Source organism: Notamacropus eugenii, chromosome 5 (assembly GCF_028372415.1).
Source record: "Notamacropus eugenii isolate mMacEug1 chromosome 5, mMacEug1.pri_v2, whole genome shotgun sequence".
Taxonomy (NCBI): Eukaryota; Metazoa; Chordata; class Mammalia; order Diprotodontia; family Macropodidae; genus Notamacropus; species Notamacropus eugenii.
The window spans coordinates 104,754,475-104,775,904 of NC_092876.1; the positions used below are offsets into that span (position 1 = coordinate 104,754,475).

Below are 21,430 nucleotides of genomic sequence, written 5' to 3' on the forward strand. Positions count from 1 at the left end.
GATAATGTCACCATCTGGGTCAGCGCCTTCCATCAGCCTAGCTAAGCTCCCTTTTTGTCTGTTTTAAGTAGAAATTATAATTGGAAGCGAATTGAAATGTCAGTTTGAAAGAACTAAGAATAGGATGCTTATTATGGTTTCTTGGATTCACATTCCAGGTCAAAAACCCTAAAATAAAAGTTGATAAACTTCACAAATTTACAAAAATAACAAAAGAGCTTAAAATTAGAAATTACATTGTCTCTTTTGATTACATTTAGTTTTTGAAACCAAAGTTGAACACTAACAGGGAAGTCCCCAGCACAGTCAACACCAGGAGGGTTAAATTTCTCAGTTTGGGATGGTAAGTACAAGAAAAGCGCGCAGCCTCAGGCTAGTTCAACTCCAGTGCTAAATACTCCAGTCATTCTAAGACTTGGACTCTCCAGGAACTCCCCCAGTTCCTGCAGTTCAGCCAAACCCTAGAGTGAGTTCTTATGGCTCCAGGCTCATTCTCTAGTTTGGACATAATGAGATTCATAAGCAGATCTCCGTCCCTCAAGCCTCCTCCAGCAGAGATGCCACCCTTTCCCCTCCGGGTCATCCCAGGTCGATAGCTGTATCCTGAGGACTGGGCAGGGGAGGCACTGGGAAGTCCAGTTCGAGATAGGAGCTGGGTAGGGAGCCCTGGCAATAGCATTCAGCCTTTTGTCCTACGGGCAGGAAAACAGTGGTGATTAGGAAAAGAGTAATTATTCTTCCACTGATATTTTGAGCTAATTATTTTATTTTGCTGACTGATAGGAAATGATATGTCATTTAAATAATCAAAAGTGTATTGTACTAGGTTTGTCCACCTCCCCTTTATCTCAAAAGTTGACAGTCTGTGACTCAGGAAGGGAGGGAGACACTCTAATGATTCAACTGAGGTGGGGAGGACTTGGGGGAGGGGATGGCCAGGAAGTCTGCACTAAAGCCCCTCTCTAAAGCCAGACAAAGACAAAAAATACCCTGATTTGTCGTATCTAACGTATGCATACATAGAACTATACACATCCACATCCACATGTATGTATATATATATATATACGCACAAACATAAATGTGTGTGTGTGTGTGTGTGTGTGTGTGTGTGTGTGTGTGTGTGTGTGTAAGGGGCAGATGAGAGCAGTCTTTTCTAACCCTAACCCACACATTCCAGACAAAATTTAGGAGTTTGGGCAAGAAGAAAGCCAGTCCAGGGCAGCAACAAGTGCAGCGGCATCTCCTTCCCCTCTTAATAGGAGGTTCAGAGGCAGGGGACAGAGGGTGGGGGAGGGGGCGGTAAAAGAGCTCTCTTTGCCCTCGAGACCCACTCCTAGACTCTCTCCCCAACACAAGTGGGCTCACCTATCCCCAGGCCCCGACAGCAGGTCCCAGCCTCCCCTCCGCATCAGCTTGGGCACTGGGGCCCTCCTTCCCTAGTAACTGTCACCGACCCCCCTAAAACTTCTGCTTCTCGAGAAAGACTGGTCTTTCCCCATGGAGGTGCTGGCTTGATCTACAGCCCAGCCCGAGAGCAAGGTAACCCCCACATGTAAACTCTCCCTACTCCACTCTAGCTCGCCCCTCACTCCCATGGTGGAGTAGAGCGGTCCAAGGATGGATGGGGGACCCCGCCGTCCCCGGACCCGCGCCCTTCCGACGCTTGCTCCCCCGCCCCGAGCTTGGGGAAGCCCCTGCCGCCCCCCTTTTCGCATCTCCAGCTCCAGCTGAGCCTGCGCGCTCGCTCCCCGGCGCCCCAGTTGAGCTCCGAGATCCGTATCCCCCCCAGCCCTGCTCACCCGCCGGTCTCAGCTCCCGAGTCCACACAGTCATCCTCCTCCTCCTCGCCCGCGCCCGCCTTCGGGTCCATGGCAGGATCGAGTCACGACTCCTGGGTGTCCCGGGGTGGCAGCAGCAGCAGCGGTGGCATTATCCTTTCCTTCCTCCCCGCCCACTGGGTCCCGCCTGGGTGCTGTCCCCGGACAGCGCTCGCTCCCTGCTCTCCGATCGCCCCTCTCGCAGAGGCGCTCGGGCTGCGACAGCGGCCGGCGCCTTCGCCTCCTCTCTCCGCCTCCTTCTTTCTCCTCGCTAGGCTGTGCACACTGGGTGTCAGAGCGTCCCCCGCCCTCCTCCCCCTCCTCCTCCTCCTCCCCCCACCCCTTCCCATCCCCTCCCACCTCCTCTCCTGCCTCTATGGCCACGCTCCTCCCTCCCAGCTCTCTGCGAGGGTGCTTGTGTGTGTCTGGTTCGTGTGCTGCCTTCGCGGTGTACGTTTTCCCTCCTGTCCGTAGCATCCCTCAGCTCAAAGATTCTTTGTGTTAAGAGAACGAACAGGCTGTCATGCGTAGGGTGTTGGAGGTAAGAGGATCTGAGTTCAAATCCCTCCCGTTCATTTCCTCTGTGTGTAATCCTGGGCAAATTACTCTGTGCTTCAGTTTCCCTTTCTGCAAAATGAATAGGGTTGGCCTCAAATATCCATGTAGCTCTAAAGCTATGATGTGGTCCAAATGAGTGGAGTGGAAGTCAATGGCCTGTAAAGTTCCATCCAGCTCTAAATCTGTGGTGGCATGCCTTGATTTCCTTATCTGCAAAATGAAAGGATTGGACTAAATAGGGCTGCTCAATTCTCTTCTAGCTCCAAATGCTATGAAGGGGAGCAGGAAGGTGGGTTCTTCTATCAACGTCTATCAGGGAATTTACACTAAGCCCCCCAGGTCTCCCCAAATCCCAAGTTTGATATAGAGGCAGAACTTTGAAGTCAAGATAAGATGCTCCAGTGACCCGGTTTGACATCTAGGTAAGTTTTTCTTCTTTTTTTTCTTCATAGTTTGCAACACTGAATTCATTATTCCCTCTTTCAAGATCAGTCTGCTATTTATCCCACAAAACTGTTCCCCTCTCTATCTTAATTTGTCTTGATTTTTAAAAAAAAGCATTCTTTAAAACAAACAAACAGGGATCATGCTTGTCTCCAGGGTTTGTTGTATTAATGAGATCACCATTATCAGTAAATCACCTTGAACCCCAGAGAAAAAACTCTAATAAGTGGGAGGCTACTCTGAGGATAATTAGTGCAGACTCTTCAGCTGGAAAAGCCCTCCAGAGGTCAGGGTAGTACTCACCCCCAGCTGGTAAGCTCGAGTTCATTTAAATTACCCAATGATGATGTCCATAATATCATATTGTGTAAGTCCTGCAGGACTTGGATATTTCTCTAAAGACTGCCTTTATGTGCAGGTAGGAAACTTGGTTCTGCTTTTTATTTCTTACTAACACTCTGGGGAAAGCTTAAACCAAATTCTTCACTTTAAGCTGGTAAAATGGATTGGCCAAGGGACCTGATGAAGTTGAATAAGGGAATGCCTGCAAAGGACTTTGTATCCTGAAGATCGGTGCTGTTTCTGTAGCACCTGGACCCTTAGCAGAGTTTTCCCAGTCTGGAGACATTCTGTGAGTTAGCAACCACTCTAAATCATAGCTTAAAAGCAACCATCTCCCAGCCCCCACTGGATATACTTTTGCCAGTAAGCAAGTCAAAGGACACATTACTTAAAAAGAAAAACCATTTAATTAAATGGCATAATTCTCCTCCTTAGCACATCAGGGATATGTTGTCTTTACCTGTGGAAAGAATGAGTGTCAATTGCCTAAAAGATGACAGGTATTGCCACTCTAGCAAATGGTCCCTCCTTGGTGGAGAGGAATAGAACTTTTTCCTCCTTGTTTTCTCTACTTTTTGAAGGACAAAATCATCGCTAAGGTAAATCAATAAATTATTGACTTCTCTGCTTTAGGAGGAGAGAATTTGCCAGCAGATGTCCAAATAATAGAAGGTTGTCCCCCACCCCCACACCTCATCACTATTATGTCATGTGCCAGGCTTGTGATCTGTTTTCTTAATTTCTTCTCTATTTTCCCTTTCATTTCAAGTGGTCTGTAGTGTATGCAATGTCACCCTGGAGGGAGGTCTCCAATTCTGTGTTGTGTTCCTATTTCATTCTTTTTGAGTGCAGGCCTAGCCGTGGTATAGCTGGGTCGAAGGACTCCTTAGTAATTTTTTGTGTTTAATTTTGAATTGCTTCCCAGAATGGTTGTACCCATTCACAGGTCCACGAAGAGTGCATCTATGTGTCCATTTCCCCATAGGCCCTCCAACATTTATCATACTTTAGATAATTTTTGCTAATCTGATGAATATGAAGCAGAACCTCAGAACTGCTTTAATCTGCATTTCTCCAATTAGTAATGATTTGGAGCATTTTTTTTCATCATTTTGAAATGATGAAAAGAAATAGGAACAAAGGGGGCTTAGCTATGCCTCAGTTTATACTACAGAGCTGTAATTCTCAAAACTCTTTCATCCCAGTTAAAAAATAGGGAGCTCAATCAGTGTAATTGAGTAGCGACAACATACTTGCCAGTCTACGAAATTGAACATATAGTTCCTAGGGAAGAAACCCAATACAAAAAAATGCTCCAAATCAACCCAAACCAAAAATATCCCTCCTTGGCCATCACTTCCCATCATCCCACTTGGCCACTGGGCGGTTTTCCCATATACATATACACTATGTATATATATGCATACACTAAATTACACTGATTCTTGCTGTTATGAATATTTTGGTGTGTACAGGAATTTTCTTTTACTCTTTGTCCTTCTTGGGAGTTTGTGCCAAAGAATGGTCAAAGGATAGATCATGAATTTTAGAGCAAAAATTTTTAACAGAGGAGAAAAGCCTAAGAAAACAGGTTAAAAGTTGGCTTGGTAATAGTTGCAGAATTAAGGAGTAAAATTGGCTAAATTTTTTGTGGTGGGTGTTATAATGATGGTGGTTGAGTCATTTCAGTCCTGTCTGATCCTTTGTGGCCCCATTTGGGGTTTTCTTGGCAAAGGTACTGGAATGGTTTGCCATTTCCTTCTCCAGCTCATTTTCTAGATGAGGAACTGAGGTAAACAGGGTTGAGTGACTTGCCCAAGGTCACACAGCTAGTAAGTGTAAGACTCAGGAACACGAGTCTTCCTGTTTCCACACTCATTGATCTGTCCACTGTGCCACTTAACTTCCATTTCATATTTCCAGTCTTGCTACCTCAGCTGATATAAAGACTCAGCAGTAATATTGAAAGCTTTAAGTGATTCTAACATTCAATATCTATGCAACCAGCACTACTGAGAGTCAGTAAATAAACATTTATTAGGCCACTACAATATACCAGGCACGGTGCTAGACGTCTGAGGAGAGCTGAAAGAACAGTTATCTTGTTTTAGAAAAGTCTTTCTCTAGACAAATAAAGCCTTGAAAAAAAATGAGAAAAACCCAGAAAATAATTTTTCTGCCAAGCCCTAGAAGAGCCTGCCACATGGAACGTAAATATTATGACCACGACAAGAAAAATGATCAACTATTGGCAAATTTAGTTAGACAAAAGAAACCACTAGTGCTGCATGTAAGCGGGAGGGGAGCAGATGGCAGAAGGATAAATGAAGCTCAAGATAAGCTGTTGAGTTAGAAAGTCTCAGGACAATACAAATAATTCTTCTTTAATGAATGAAAACTCAGTCCCTGCTCCCAGTGCCATCCAGCCCTTACCTACACTAAGCACTTGCAGCATGTACAGAGGTGTCAGTCTAGATTCTGAAGTAGAGCACCACACTCTCAAGTTTATGCTATATAACTTCCAGGGACACAATGGAGTACCATTTGTTAAAATGCTTGGAAAAATCAAAAGTGTTTGGGGGAATGATCAGGGGAGCAATTGAGTCTTCTCAGTCTACCTAGGGAGATTATAGAATGTAAAAAGGCAGGCAACCAAGATGATGAGATATTAAGGTTTGCCCCTGCTAGGCTCTGAGTGGCCTATTTGAACCTTGTAAAGGGCAGTAGGGGACGCTGGGTGGTGGTGCAGTTGATAGAGTGCCTGGCTGGAGTTAGGAAGACTCAACTTCCTGAGTTCAAATCTGGCCTCAGACACTTACTACTAGCTGTGTGACCCCTGGACAAGTCGCTTAACCCTGTGGGCCTCAGTTTCTTCATCTGTAAAATGGGTCAGAGAAGGAAATGGCAAACCACTCCAGTATCTTTGCCAAGAAAACCCCTAGAATGAGGTCACAAAGAGGCAGACACAACTGAAACTGAAATAACAACAAACTATCTCTATGTCTATATCTATAAAGATATGGATATGTAATAAGGTTTTGCGAACTGACTGGCCACTTGAGTTTTGTACTTCAGTGAGACAGGCATTTCCTCTTTGTGCTGAGATTGATCTGCATTTTGGGGATCTCTGAGCCAGAAGGCAGATGGTGAAGTCATACACAGGGGTTTTAAAAGAGACATCCACAGTCTGCAAGAGAAAAGACTGAAAGGAAGGAATGGGGACTACAAGCGCTAAGCAGAAGCGGTAACCATGTGGGGATGATGTTTAAATGAAGCAAGATGTTAAAAAATAAAATCATGAGTGAAATAAGAGCTCTGGTGTCATACCGGATAGAGAGCTTTCTTTTAAGCCAGTCAGAAGTGGGTTCAAGTACCACTTCTGGGCAAATCACTTACCTTGTCTGTGCTCTACACAATAATACTCTAAGCTGAAGAGGAGGGGCTGACCTCCATTGGTAAAGGTAGTTTCTTCACTTGGCAATTTTCTATACCAGAGGTAGGGAACCTGCACTCTTGAGGCCACATGTGGCCCTCTAGGTCCTCAATGACCTTGTGAGGTTTGGATTCAATCAAAGAGCTGCACTTGAGGACCTAGAGGGTCACATATGGTCTTGAGGCTGCAGGTTCCCCACGCTTGTTCCATACTAATCATATCATTGAATACTACCTATCCCCTAAGAGCTCTGAAAGAAAAATTTGGAAAGACAATAAATAGCTTAGAGCTGAAGATGAAAAATTTTGCCTAATAATGGAAAATTAGAATGAAGCAAGCAGAACTCAATGACTCAGTGAGACAATGAGAAATATTACAATAAAATAATTTCTAAAAATTAAATAAAATATAACATATTTGCTATATTATAAGACTCTCTGAAAACCATGACCAAGCAATCAATCTGAACACTATATTTTAGTAAATCATAAAGGAAATTTACTCAGATTTGTCATAACCAGAAAGCAAAGTGAAACTAAAAACTCTAAGATGAAAACTTTCAGGAACATCATAGCCAAAATTCAGTTTCTAGGTCAAAGAAATTTTCTTTCAAGAAACTAGAAAGATTTCAAGTACTCAAGAGCCACAGTCACAGCCACAGAAGACTTAGAAGTCACTGTTTTAAAGGAGAGAAAATCTTGGAACCTGATATTCCAAAAGATAAAGGCTTATCATCATAATAATTTAGCCTACAAGACTGAACATAATCCTGGGGGGCAAGAGGAGATGGGAGAGAATGTGCCTTAAATGGAATAGAGCGTTTTCAAGTATTTCTAAAGAAAAGATCAGAGCTGAGTAGATAGAGTGTTTAAGTGCTTACTATATGCTAATCACTGTGCTAGGTGCTAGAGATACAAATAATAAGCCAGCAATACAGATTGTGACTTTAAGAAGTTTTCTAATAGGAGAAAGAGGTTGAAAATAAGAAATGGGAAGGTTATATGTGCATTAATGTGACCGGCAATGGGAGTGGGTACAGGAACTAGATATAACAATTCACTTCATAAACAAGCTAGAGGAGTAGAGGAGATAATATTTGCAGCTGTGGCAAGACAGAGAAAGAGAGACAGAGAGAGATAGAGAGATGGAGAGAGAGACAGAGAGACAGAGATAGAGAGACAGAGAGACAGAGAGAGAGACAGAGAGAGAGACAGAGACAGAGAGACACAGAGAGAGACAGAGACAGAGAGAGAGAGACAGAGAGACAGAGAGACAGAGAGAACCAAAGGAAATAAAATGGCCAATTTTGATTAAGTAAAATTGAAAAATAGTTGCACAATCAAGATCAATGCAGAAGAGAAAGAGTTAACCTGGAAACAATCTTTTTTCTGATGAAGATATGAAATATAAAATATGCTATAGGGAACTGGTTCAGATATGCAAGAGTAAGAGCCATTCTTCAACTGATGTATGGTTAGAGCATATGAATAGATAGTACTCAAGGGAAGAAACCTAAGCTATCAACACCCACACGAAGAATCACATGCTCTAAATCAGTCATGAGATGAGTGCGAGTTAAAACAACCTGAGGCTTCATCTCATACCCATCCATCTGGCAAGGATGACAGTGGGTAATGACTGCTGTTGGAGTAACTGTGGGAAGTAAGTATGCTGTACAGTTGCTGAGGTTATGATCTGATGATAGCCATTCTGAAAACCAGTTTGGACTTTGGTCACACGGGTCACTAAATTATGAATACCTTTTCACCCACGACTACCACTACTAGTCATATACCCCAAAGAGGTCCAAGAACTCATGCACACAAAATGTTCACGGCAGCACTTTTTGTTGTCGCAAAGAACTGAAAACTAAGGGACTGGTGTGTGGACCCAAATATTGGGAAATTTGCTGAACAAATTATGGTACATGAATGCAATGGAATTGTACTTAAGAAATGATAGAAAGGATGGATTCATTAAAACTTTGAAAAGCTTATATGAACTAGTACAGAGTGAAATGAGCAGAACCAGGAAATCAATTTATACAATGGCTACAATCTAGTAAAGAAAATAACTCTGCAAACCTTAGAACTATGACAAACGCAATAACCAACTGGTACACCAGAGGACTGATAATGAAATGCTCCTTTCTAACAGAGACGTAATGGACTGCACCTGTTCGATGAGGCACTTAGTTTTGGACATGGCCGATCTGTGGATTGGTTTTATAGGACTATGTTCCTTTATTACAAGAAGAGATTGTGGTGGGGAGAGAAGAATGGAATGGAAATAAAATGCAAAGAAAAGAAAAGAAAGGAGTAGCATTGAAGAATTCTAAAAAATTCACAGAAGAAAACAGAATGGAGTTCAGGGGAAGATAGAAATAAGCAGTACATCTTTGACAATAATTGGGTGAATTTGTTATGTATACATATGTTTATTTATCTATGTATATAAATAAATATGTGTATGTGTCCATAACCCGTATACAATTGAGACCAGCAGTTCTATATCTGATCCTTTTTTGTCCTTTCTTCTAAACCATAATGCTCATTTTTGTTGGTGTTTTCAAGTTCAGAATAACCAAAAATAAAAATAAACAGCCTTAAGAATACAATGATGTTTGTCTTCTCATTGTAAATGAATTCATTTTCTTCTCAGTCTTTCTGATGATTCATCTCGAATTGTGGCAGCATGCTGTGCTTCACTGCCCCATAGTTCTGGGATGGTTCTGTTGTTCTGTTGTTTTCAGTCATGTCTTATTCTTCATGACCCCATTTGGGGTTTTCTTGGTAAAGATATTGGAGTGATTTGCCATTTTCTTCTCCAGCTTCCTCAGAGGAAACTGAGGCAAACGGTGAAATGACTTGCCCAGGATTACACAGCTAGTAAGTATCTGAGGTCAGATTTGAAGTCAGGAATATGAATGAGTCTTTCTAGTCCCAGGTCTAACACTTTATATGCACTGGGCCACCTAGCTGCTCTCTGGGAGGATAGAGGTTTTAAAGGTTGGAAGTGGTTATTGACACACACACCCACATAGCTCAGTGAAATACAGACACTCAAGAAAAGCCACCTAGGAACAAGACTCCTAAGATTGCCTTGATCTGTTGGCCTATGCTGCCCTGATGCTCAGAAGTCTCATTATCCCCATAGGGCAATACTTGGAAAGTGTAGTTCTGTTTGAGGAAATGGGATAGATTAGTCAATTTCTCAGTCTATCCTTCTGTGCTGTGGCTTGGGAAAATCACTTAAACTTTCTGGGCTTGAGTTTTCTTATCTATAAAAGCAGTGGGTTAGACTAGGAGACCTCTGAAGCCCTTTTCAGCTTTGTTGTCTATGATCCTAAGATCCCACAATCCCATGTCCAGCAGGTCAAGTTTATAGCAATTCTATGAGGTTTCTGCTGTTTTCTATTGAGGAATAAATTGGAGGGGGGAGAGGGGAAAATGCCTAGGAATAGTAACTAACTATAGTGTTCAGGACAGTCTAAAGGAATGGATAAACCCCAAAGATCAAGATGGATTTCTGATATTAAACTAGCAAAGTAGGAACATGTCTATGGGTCTACCAGACAACTATTGACTATGCCTATGGAAACTCAGATAAGAAATTGTTAAATTCAATAAGACATCAGTCTTTTCCTCCACATATGAGAGGGAGCTGTTGAAAAATTCAAGAGAAAAATTAGAAACACATCCACATATTTTTGTCCATGCAGTGTGAAATATTAGAATGTTTCAAAATATCTAGATGTTTGTCACCATGTAAACAAAATACACAAAACACTTGATCCACTTTTTCATGATTTAACTTTCTTTTTGGCCTTGCTTAAGACTTTCCCAATCATAATTTCTTTTCTCAAAATGACTGATCCAATGCCCCACCTCTTTAGTTTCATGCCAGGGTACATCTTATTAGCTCATGTATTCCTTAAATAACTATGTAATGACCAGATTCAGTTTTCCCAGTCTCAGATAGCATATTAATGCATATACTCTCTACTAGCATGAAGTCCAATCTGAGATAAATACCAAGTCAGTAATAAAATAAAAAATAAACCAAGTCTTCCAAGACCTGCAGTAATCTTGGTGTTGCCAAAATTCTAAGTGATGAAATAGTTTCCCTAATCACTAAAAAATATGCTCAGAAAATGAAAAAGAGGATACATTTCCCTTTTTTTTTCCAGCCTTAGGAGGAAAAAAAAATGTATATGTCCATGGAATTGCATAATATAAACTTGCCTTTTCTGTTGAACCTTAAGAGAATCTTGGCATCAGCATAGGGAATGAAGATAACTTGAGATCACAATAGGAGTCAGGTGGCTCACTGAATAGAGTGCTGGGTCTGGTGTCAGGAAGACTTATTTTCCTGAGTCCAAATCTAGCCTCAGACACTTACTAGCTGAGTGACCCTGGGCAAGTCATTTAAATCTCTTTGCCTCAGTTTCCTCATCTGGAAATGAGGTGGAGAAGGAAATGGTAAATCACTCCAGCATCTCTGCCAAGGAAACCCCAAATGGGGTCACAGAGAGTCGAACATGACTGAAAATGACTCATTCAAATTACCAATCTATCAGATGTTCTTACTTATCAGCCCTATCCAAGGTGACTGAGAAATGTGAGGTATATTAGAAAGATGACTGAATTTGTTTGGACTTAGCCAAATCACTGTCTTACTGAGCCTTGGTTTTCTTATCTGTAAAACAAAGGGATTGGAATAGATGAATTATTTGAAGTCCTTTCCAGCTCTAAAACGTACAATCCTTATGGTCTTTGAATTTCAGGGTCCCTGTCTTTAGGGAGCCATCATAGTATAGTGAAAAGAAAAAATCCAGTGTTAAGACCTGCTTCAAGTCCTCTTCCTCACACTAGCTGAGTAATGTTGGATAAACAACTTAACAACAAAAAAATATTTGTTAAGTGCCTCCTATATAAATGCATTTATATCCCAACAGAGAGACTACAAGCTATGGTCTATATACACTATAGACTATAGTCTCTGTTGAGGATACAAAGAAAGTAAAACAATCCCTGTCCTCCAGAAGCTTACATTTAAAAAATAGATTTCTTATTGATATAATTTATTTTTCACAATACCTAGAGGCACATTAATGTATTGTTGGGGGAGCTCTGATTTAGTGCAGCCACTGTGGGAAAAACAGTTTGGAATTAGGCCAATAAAGGTGTCTTAAAATGCTCAGATTCTTGGACTCAGAAAATCCGTTGCTAGATCTATGCCCCAAGGAGGCCATGGACAAAAAGAAAGACTCCATATAAGGCCAGAATATTTAAAGTAGAACAAAATACCCATTCAATTGGGAAATGGCTAAATAAATTGTAGTACATGAACATAATGGAATGCTATGTTTCTGAAAGAAATTGTGGATGTGGTGAACATAGGGAAACTTGGAAAGACTTGGGAGAACTGATACAAAATAGAAGTAAGCAGAATGAGAAAAACAGTTTACACAATGACACGAAATAATGTAAATGGAAAGAAAAATAGTATGAAACAATAAATGTGAAATTATAAAAATCAATCTATATATATGAAGGGATATACTTCTCCCTATTCTGTTGCAAAGGTGAGTGTCTTTGAGTGCAGACATTGAATATAACATCAGATTTTTTTTGATTTGTTGATCAGTTTTGCTGAATTTTTTCTCTTCCTCTTTTTCAAAATTCTTTGTTATAAGAGATGTCTGTGGAAGGAAGGGGAGAGACATAGGGTAAAATGCAGGTGATATGAAAACAAGATAAAGTTATTATTTTGGCATTCTATCACCTGTATTTCCTTTGGTATCCTTCCTCCTTCCCAGAGAGCTATCCCTTATAACAAAGAATAAAAACTTTTAAAGAAAAAAAATTAAGCAAAAACAATCAACACATTTCTCTCTTTAGCCATCCCAGAGAACCTTTCCTTATAACAAATATCTTTTTTTTTATTAAACTAAAGGAAGAGGAGAAAAATATAAAAACCAGTCTCAAAAAAAAAATTATATGGGGAGGAGCCAAGATGGCGGAGTAGAAAGATACACATGCTAGCTCCGAATCCACAGCCCATAAAATACCTGTGGGGAAGAGCTCCCAACAAATTCTGGAGCAGCAGAAGCCACAGAACAACAGAGTGGAGGAGATTTCTGTCCCAGAGAGACCTGAAAAACTGACATGAAAGGTCCGTCATGCACTGGACCCAGAGCAGAGCCCAGCCCTGCTTTGACTGCATGGCACTGAGAGGAGCAGATCCAAGCAGACTTCAGGGACAGAATCTCCAGTGGCCTCACAGGTCCCTCCACCCACAGGAGCCAAAGATCAGTGAGAGAGTCTTTTTGGCTTTCTGAGAGGGGAGCGGGATGTCACCATAACTCAGGCCCCCTCAGGAGGCAGCAGAGGAGGCAGCAGCAGACAAGGGCTCCCAAAGCAGGCAGGAGCTCAGATCCATTGTCGAAGGTCTCCACATAAACCTCCTGAGGGAACTGAGCCCCCTGTGGTGGCCCTGCCCCCCACCTGAGCACCTGAACTTAATCTGACACTGAATAGCAGCCCCACCCCCACAGAAAGCCTTGAGGCTGGGGAACAACATTTGAATCTTAGCCCCTAAGCACTGGCTGGGTGGATCTGGAGGCGAGGTAGGTGTGGAGAGGAAACTCAGAAGTCAAGTAACTGGCTGGGAAAATGCCCAGAAAAGGGAAAAAAAATAAGACCATAGGTTACTTTCTTGGTGAACAGATATCTCCCCCCATTCTTTTTGATGAGGAAGAACAATGCTTACCATCAGGGAAAGACATAAAAGTCAAGGCTTCTTTATCCCAAACATCCATAATTAATATTCAATGGGCTCAGGTCATGGAAGAGGTCAAAAAGGATTTTGAAAATCAAGTTAGAGAAGTGGAGGAAAAACTGGGAAGAGAAATGAGAGAGATGAAAACAAAGCATGAAAAGCAGGTCAACACCTTACTAAAGGAGACCCAAAAAAATGCTGAAGAAAATAACACCTTGAAAAATAGGCTAACTCAATTGGCAAAAGAGGTTCAAAAAGCCAATAAGGAGAAGAATGCTTTCAAAAGCAGAATTAACCAAATGGAAAAGGAGGTTCATAAGTTCACTGAAAAAAATAGTTCTTTCAAAATTAGAATGGAACAGATGGAGGCTAATGACTTTATGAAAAACCAAGAAATCACAAAACAAAACCAGAAGAATGAAAAAATAGAAGATAATGTGAAATATCTCATTGGAAAAACAACAACCTGGAAAATAGATCCAGGAGAGACAATTTAAAAATTATGGGACTACCTGAAAGCCATGATCAAAAAAAGAGCCTAGACATCATCTTTCATGAAATTATCAAGGAAAACTACCCTGAGATTCCAGAACCAGAGGGCACAATAAGTATTCAAGGAATCCACAGATCACGTCCTGAAAGAGATCCAAAAAGAGAAACTCCTAGGAACATTGTGGCCAAATTCCAGAGTTTCCTGGTCAGGGAGAAAATATTGCAAGCAGCTAGAAAGAAATAATTCAAGTACTGTGGAAATACAATTAGGATAACACAAGATCTAGCAGCTTCTACATTAAGGGATGGAAGGGCATGGAATATGATATTCCAGAAGTCAAAGGAACTAGGACTAAAACCAAGAATCACCTACCCAGGAAAAAACTGAGTATAATACTTCAGGGGCAAAATTGGTCTTTCAATGAGATAGAGGACTTTCAAGCATTCTTGATGAAAAGACCAGAGCTGAAAAGAAAATTTGACTTTCAAACACAAGAATGAAGAGAAGCATGAAAAGGTAAACAGCAAAGAGAAGTCATAAGGGACTTACTAAAGTTGAACTGTTTACATTCCTACATGGAAAGACAATATTTGTAACTCTTGAAACTTTTCAGTATCTGGGTAGTTGGTGGGATTACACACACACACACACACACACACACACACACACACACACACGCACACACAGAGACAGAGAGCACAGAGTGAATTGAATAGGATGGGATCATATCTTAAAAAATGAAACTAAGCAGTGAGAGAGAAATATATTGGGAGGAGAAAGGGAGAAATGGAATGGGGTAAATTATCTCTCATAAAAGAGGCAAGCAAAAGACTTTTTAGTGGAGGGAAAAAGAGGGGAGGTGAGAGAAAAATATGAAGCTTACTCATCACATTTGACTAAAGGAAGGAACACTGATTTTGGTATGAAAACCTATCTTACAATACAGGAAAATGGGGGAGAAGGAATAAGCAGGGTGGGGGGGATGATGGAAGGGAGGGCAATGGGAGGAGGGAGCAATTTGAAATCAACACTCTTGGGGAGGGACAGGATCAAAAGAGAGAATAAAGCAATGGGGGGGCAGGATAGGATGGAGGGAAATATAGTTAGTCTTACACAACATGACTATTATGGAAGTCATTTGCAAAATGACACAGATATGGCCTATATTGAATTGCTTGCCTTCCAAAAGGAATGGGTGGGGAGGGAGGGATGAAGAGAAGTTGGATCTCAAAGTTTTAGGAACAACTGTCGAATACTGTTCTTGCTACTCGGAATTAAGAAATACAGGTAATGGAGTATAGAAAGTTATCTGGCCCTATAGGACAAAAACAAAAGATGAGGACAATGGAAGGGAGGGATGATAGAAGAGAGGGCAGATTGGTAATAGGGGCAATTAGAATGCTCGGTGTTTTGGGGTGGGAGGAGGGGACAAATGGGGAGAAAATTTGGAACCCAAAATTTTGTGAAAATGAATGTTAAAAGTTAAATAAATAAATTTTTTTTAAAAAGGATTAAAAAAATTATATGCAATGTTCTTCACCTAGAGACTACCCCATTCCCACAGGAGTTGGAGGAGGTGTCTTCCTATATCTTTTCTTTGGGGCTAAGCTTGGACTTTACAATTTAGCAACTTTCAATTTCAGTTGTTTTGTAATTCTTCTTTTCATTTATGTTGTCAATGCCATTGTATATATTGTTTCTCAGATCAGCTTACTTTGCTTCAGTTCACTTATGTCTTTCCATGGAAAGCTTACATTCTTTTGGCGATTTCAGTATGTAAATAGACAAGAAAATACAAATTTATTCGTGGAGAGAGGGCGTATTAACAGCTAGAGGACATCAAGAAAGGATTTGGCAACCAGATTGAGCCATGAAGGCCGCTAATGATGGGAAGAGAATGGAGCCTCTCTGTTTTCTCTCCTTCAGAATGGGAGATAATAGCACCTGTTATTACCCTACTGGGCTGCAGTAAGGATCAAATGAGAATGCCAGGAAAACACCTTGTAAACCCTAAAGTGATATAAAACCATTAGCTAATATTTAGTAATGCCCTCCTTAGGACTGCAGGCTTTCGAGTTTGCTGATCTTTTGCACCAGCTTAGGGGGAGGAAGGAGGAAAGGAAAACTTCATCACAGATAGATTTAAAAATGATTTTTCCATAAAACATGTCTGCCAGAAGAAAAACCTTAGTTGTATTTCCAGATCAAACAATTGTTCCATTGAATGACAAGGCCAGTCCCTCTATCTCTCATTTTTCTTACTTCAGTAATGAAGATGTTTAATATCTCTGCAAATAGCATGCTGAAACTGTAATTTATTAAATAGTGCTCTGAAGTACCATTTGCACAGTGGCAGAATTGGATTAATAATTCAATTTGATTCAATAAGTATTCAGTTAATGGAGCCAATTCTTCTTACTGTATAATCCTCAATGCATTCCTCAGTCACAAAGAAGAAAAAAGAGAGGAGAAGAGTCTTTTTTGGAATCTCAGCAGGGGTAAAGATTCTGGCTGTGCTCCTAGTGGCCTGACTGTGCCCGGGAGAGAGGCACTCCTTATACACACAATTAGCCAAGGGAAAAAAAGTCCTGTGCCCACAGGAATAGTAATGGCCAGCACCAAGGGACATGAGACTAAGCTGGGTTCCCTTATTGCAACGGTTTCTCCTTTGTCTGTTCTACAAAGAAGAGTCTATAGCCTGTATAGCGTCAGCCTCACCAGAGTTAGGAGGGGGTGACAAACCCTGTCTCTATGGTCACCCGTGGCTGTCCAGAGAGAGCTTCATGACCAGTCTTATAAGCTGGAGTTCACTGTCCATGAAGAGATCTCAGGAGATCCATGAACTTGAATAGGAAAAAAATTTGCATCTCCATTTTCACTAACCTCTAAATGAATGTTTTACAAGTGTTATTTTGAGAAGGGGTCACCAAATTGCCCAACAGATTCACAACAAAAAATGGTGAAGCTTCATAGTTTTAAGGGAAACATGAAAGAAACTAAATGCCAACAAAGTAAATAGCAAAACAAAACAAACCAGAAAAAACCCCAAATAAGACAAATAGAGTATTGGTAAAAAATGAAGTAAACCAGATTATATGTAAGTATCAGTATCATTTAGGTAATCCCCTCCTTCACAGTAGAGCTTCAGAAAAGCTGCCCCCGATTCAAGATATTCTGTGCTTAGCAACACCCTCAAGACCACAGTTCATAATCCTCCACTGGTGTGTTTACTTCTACCAACCAGCCACAGGATAAAAAGCTATTTCAGTCAGAGAATTTGGAAGTTAGAACAGGTCTCTGTCAACGGTCCCCTCCTACAATGTGTATGTATAAGGTGTTCTCGTGCTATCATACCCAACAGGTGGTCAACCAGCCTCTGCTTTAAGACCTCCCCTGACTGTAGATCCTCCATCCCTCAAAGCAGTTCATTCTAATTTTAGACAATATAGCCAATAAAATGACTGGCCAAGATTCCACACTCCCATGCCCGTGCGTACATAGGATACTCTGACTCGCAGGTTACCCTTACTATCAGTGGAATTGGGCATACATACTTAGAACACATGTGAGCATGGAACATGCACAGAGGGTACACATGTAGGGAACATATTTAGCCATGAGACATGTATAAAGGGGGGGACACACCAAAAACCCACATGCACACATTTACAGACCACATGTAAGGGACATATGTGGCTTAGGCTCACATATGGCACTTTTGTCATACCTCTGATTCTGTCCAGTGGCCAGTATCCTCTGATGACATCAGTGTGATGACATTGTGTGAGGACATCATCACAATGCTCTCTACTTCTCTCTGTTGGGTGCCACATTTCATTTTTCCATTCCTCCCAGTCATTACCATCTCTGCTAGCATCTCTGTTGCCCTCATGGTCACTCCATGACTGGGGTGCAGCAGTTAGAAAGGCTCTTGCCGATAAGGCCAGGATGAAACTCTTTTTGTGCATACTCCTGAGGGCTGTAAGCCACCATACCCAGCCAAATAGCCAACAAAAGTCAGTTGAATGTCAAAGACTAAGATTATTTACCCCTCCTTTCTTCAAATCCCTTAAAAAGTCAAAAATCTAGGTCAGAACAAGGAGTAGAATCCAGGTCTCCTGACTCCCAGGCCTCTTTTGGTCAAGTGGCTGAAATTTATTCTTTTGGTATAGTCAAGTTTCAGTCTCATCACTGGTCTTTCCAAAGAACCAGTCACAGTTTTCACAATTCAGGATAAATAGCTTAGTGGGAAGGGAAACCTTTTGACTTCCTGACTGTTTTAATTCTGCCCTCCAAGTTCAAGCATAATGTTTAATCCCTCTTCCCTACAACAAGTATTCAAACTCTTGACAATAGTTGCCATCTTTCCCACCCCATCCCTCATTCTCAGAGTTTTCTCTTCTCTGGGATAAATACTTTGACTCCTTCAAACAAACCATCCTTGACTTGCAGTTCATTCATTATCTAGATTGTCCTTCTCTGGAGTATTGTGGCAAGGGCAGCTAGGTGGCTCGTTGGATAGAGTACTACACCTAGAGTCAGAAAGACTAGTCTTCCTGAATTCAAATCTGATCTCAGACACTTACTAGCCATGGGCAAGTCACTTAACCCTGTTTGCCTCAATTTCCTCATCTGCAAAATGAGCTAGAGAAGGAAAGGGCAAACTACTCCAGTATCTTTGCCAAGAAAGCCCCAAATGGGGTAGTAAAGAGTTGGATACAATTGAAAACAACTGAACAACAACACTCCAGCTTGTCCATGCTCTCGGAATATGACACTCATATCTGAACACAGTTCTATGGATATATTCTAACTAGAGTGAAATATAATGGGAAAATCACTTCTGTTCTTTTGGACATTCTGCTTCTCTTAATGCAATCCAAGATCACAGTAGCTTTGTCTGAACAATCACAGTGTTAACTCATATTGAACTTGCAGTCCATTTATACCTCTAGGTCTTTCTAGTCACTTTCTCTCCATCTTGTATTTGATTAGTTGATTTGTCTAATTCAAGTATTAGACCTTTCTCTAGCTCAAAGCAGATCCATTAATCATTACTCTTGGTTCTGCTTATTCAACCAATTCTGAATCTGACTAACTGTACTACTATCTAACTCACACCTCCCTATCTTGTAATTAGTAATTACTAAATTGCTGAGATTTATTCTTCCGAGATAATAAGCAAGGCTCAGTTCTCATCACTTATTCTTATAATACAGAATGAGCAATTTTTTTGTCTGAGGTGAATACCATATATCATGTTCAGAACAAGCAACTGACACTTTTCTCTTAGTTTAATGGAATTAGGGGTGGGGAGTAGGGTAGGGTGGGGACACTCAGCAGTATGTGGTAAGACAGAAATCCCAGGACATCAACCTCTGTTCCTGTGACAACCTCAGAACCCCATGATGTTGCTCCTCAGGAGAGAAAAAAGATCATCTGGTAGCTTTGTACTTTAATAAATTAATCATGATCAAAAAGTCCTAAGTTCAGTTGTTTCTTTATATTTGACACCAAAAAACCTGATTGGGGTATGGAAGGTGTAGAAAGGTAACTCTTATAGCAAGCTGTTTGGTACTTTGTGGAAGATACTCATAGAAGACCTTAAACCCAAATTACCCCTCATCTCCAATGCCCAAATTTCAAGTTAGAATGTTAGGGAAACTTTGTTGTTTAGTCACATTCTACTCTTTGTGACCCCATGAACCATGTCACCCTGTCCATAGTTTTTCTTGGCAAAGATATTATAATAGTTTGCCATTCCCTTCTCCAGTGAATTAAGGCAAACCAAGATTAAGTGACTTTCCTAAGATCACACAGTTTGTATGTGAGATCACATTTGAACTCAGGTCTTCCTGACTCCAAGTCGTACTGGCTGAGCCACTAAGCTGCCTCCTGAAGGGAATTTAGGGATCACCTAATCTAAATCCCTCATTTTAGAGAGGAGGAAATTAAGCTCCTAGAAAAGGGAAGTGATTTGTCCAAGGTGATTAAGAAAGGTTTTTTCATCTTTTACTGAAATTGAGGCTGAGTTGAGGTGGGTGGAGTCCAGTGGAACCCAAATCTCACAGAACACAAACATTAGAGCTGGAAAAGACCTTGAAGATTACCTAGCCCAATCCCCCCTCTCTCCCCACTCCTAATTGACAGAGGAAGGAATAGAGGCCCAGAGTTGGTGTGGGAGCAGGGAATAGAAGCCAGGTATTCCGATTTTCAGTTTGGCACTCTGCCAGTCTAATGGCTTAATTTTATTAAACAAGTCAAGTTAGCAAATGTTTGTTAAGCATTTACACTGTATCTGGCACTATATTAAGCATTGGCAACACAGATACAAACAAAAAGACAGTCCCTTCCCTTAAGGAGTTTATATTTTAATACAGAAATATAACATATATAAGAAAGGGGTTGCAGGGAGAGGAAAATGAAGGAGAAGATATGCAGAGTGCCAGCACAACACCATAGAGAAAGAAATCTGCAGAGGCAGATTAAAGGAGTTAATATGACTACCCTTGGGCACTTTCTTTAAAACAGATGTTTCAGGGGGAGCCGACCAATCAAAGGAAGGGACTATAGAGATTCGGAGATTTTCCAGGGTGAGAAGGCTGCTGGATCTTGTGTGAGGAAGCATCTTCTAGGATAAAAACACAACTTGCAATGTTGGAGAAAGAAGGCCAGAAAGTCAGGAGTGGAACCTGGAGAAGAAAAAATTGTATGGCCAACGCTCAACCTTTAGCATTGGTGCTTTCCAATCACCAAATCTTGGTTTGGTGAATTAGGAGAAATGCTGAGTGGACGAGGTATTCCTTGCTGGGTAAACTCTAGTGCTATGTTCACAGATAGGACAGCTTATCTATTACTCATTTTTTGAGCATAGCAGCAGGGAGATGTTACCAGATCTATGATGGGGTAATAAGCTTCTGGAGAGAAACTTCCTCCACCAATGTAAATGAGTATTTTCTTTGCAACTTACGGACTTAAAAGAGTTGCCATGGTACTAAGTCTATGGCAGGGGTGGCACTTGAATCCAGATCTTCCTAATTCCAAGGCCAGATTTTAAATTCACCATGCCTTTTTGTTTATTATTTACTATTATTAAATCTTCTTAAATTTGCCATTATCAAACCTGGAGTATGGAAAGGGAAGAAGATTTAGGAAAATAGCATGTGCCCTTTAATGGGTTAGTAATCTTAGTTAAATTTTTCAACTAAATAAGACCATAAATTTAGGTGCAAAGACAAGCCAATGAGAAAGTGTCTTTAAAATTGAGAAATGAGGAGGGGGAATGAAGCCAAGTTAAATCATAGTCAAATCCATGACATCTCTAAATTCATCACTTGGATGATTTGAAAAGAATAGTAAATCATCCAACTGCTAAATTTAGGAAATTTAGGAATTGAGGAAATTTGAAAATTTAGGAATTAGAATTATTTCTAAATTAGACATTTAGAATTCCTAAATTCCTAGAAATTCCTAACTTAGAAAATTAGAAATTAGAAAAGTTTAGGAAAGTTGAAAAAAAATCTTTAGTCTAGACCTACCAGAGATTTCATTGAAATG

At 40.8% G+C, this 21,430-nt stretch overlaps 1 protein-coding gene and 1 long non-coding RNA gene across 4 annotated transcripts in view; one reads left to right on the forward strand and one right to left on the reverse strand.

Annotated features, from left to right (window-relative positions):
* Positions 1-2,116, reverse strand: part of FAM124A (family with sequence similarity 124 member A) — a 121,932-nt gene extending 119,816 nt beyond the window's left edge. For 2 of the 3 annotated variants that reach the window (XM_072610490.1, XM_072610489.1), the window contains exon 1: positions 1,803-2,113. In XM_072610490.1, coding sequence (XP_072466591.1) covers positions 1,803-1,836 — 34 coding nt within the window. In that variant the 5' untranslated portion in view covers positions 1,837-2,113. Of the gene's footprint in view, positions 1-1,802 lie in introns of all 3 variants that reach the window. The other variant, XM_072610491.1, reaches the window with a different exon arrangement.
* A 79-nt stretch (positions 2,117-2,195) lies between these two features.
* Positions 2,196-21,430, forward strand: part of LOC140504989 (uncharacterized) — a 106,730-nt gene continuing 87,495 nt past the window's right edge. The window contains exon 1 of the long non-coding RNA XR_011967304.1: positions 2,196-2,361. This is a non-coding gene — a long non-coding RNA (uncharacterized lncRNA). The remainder of the gene's footprint in view (positions 2,362-21,430) is intronic.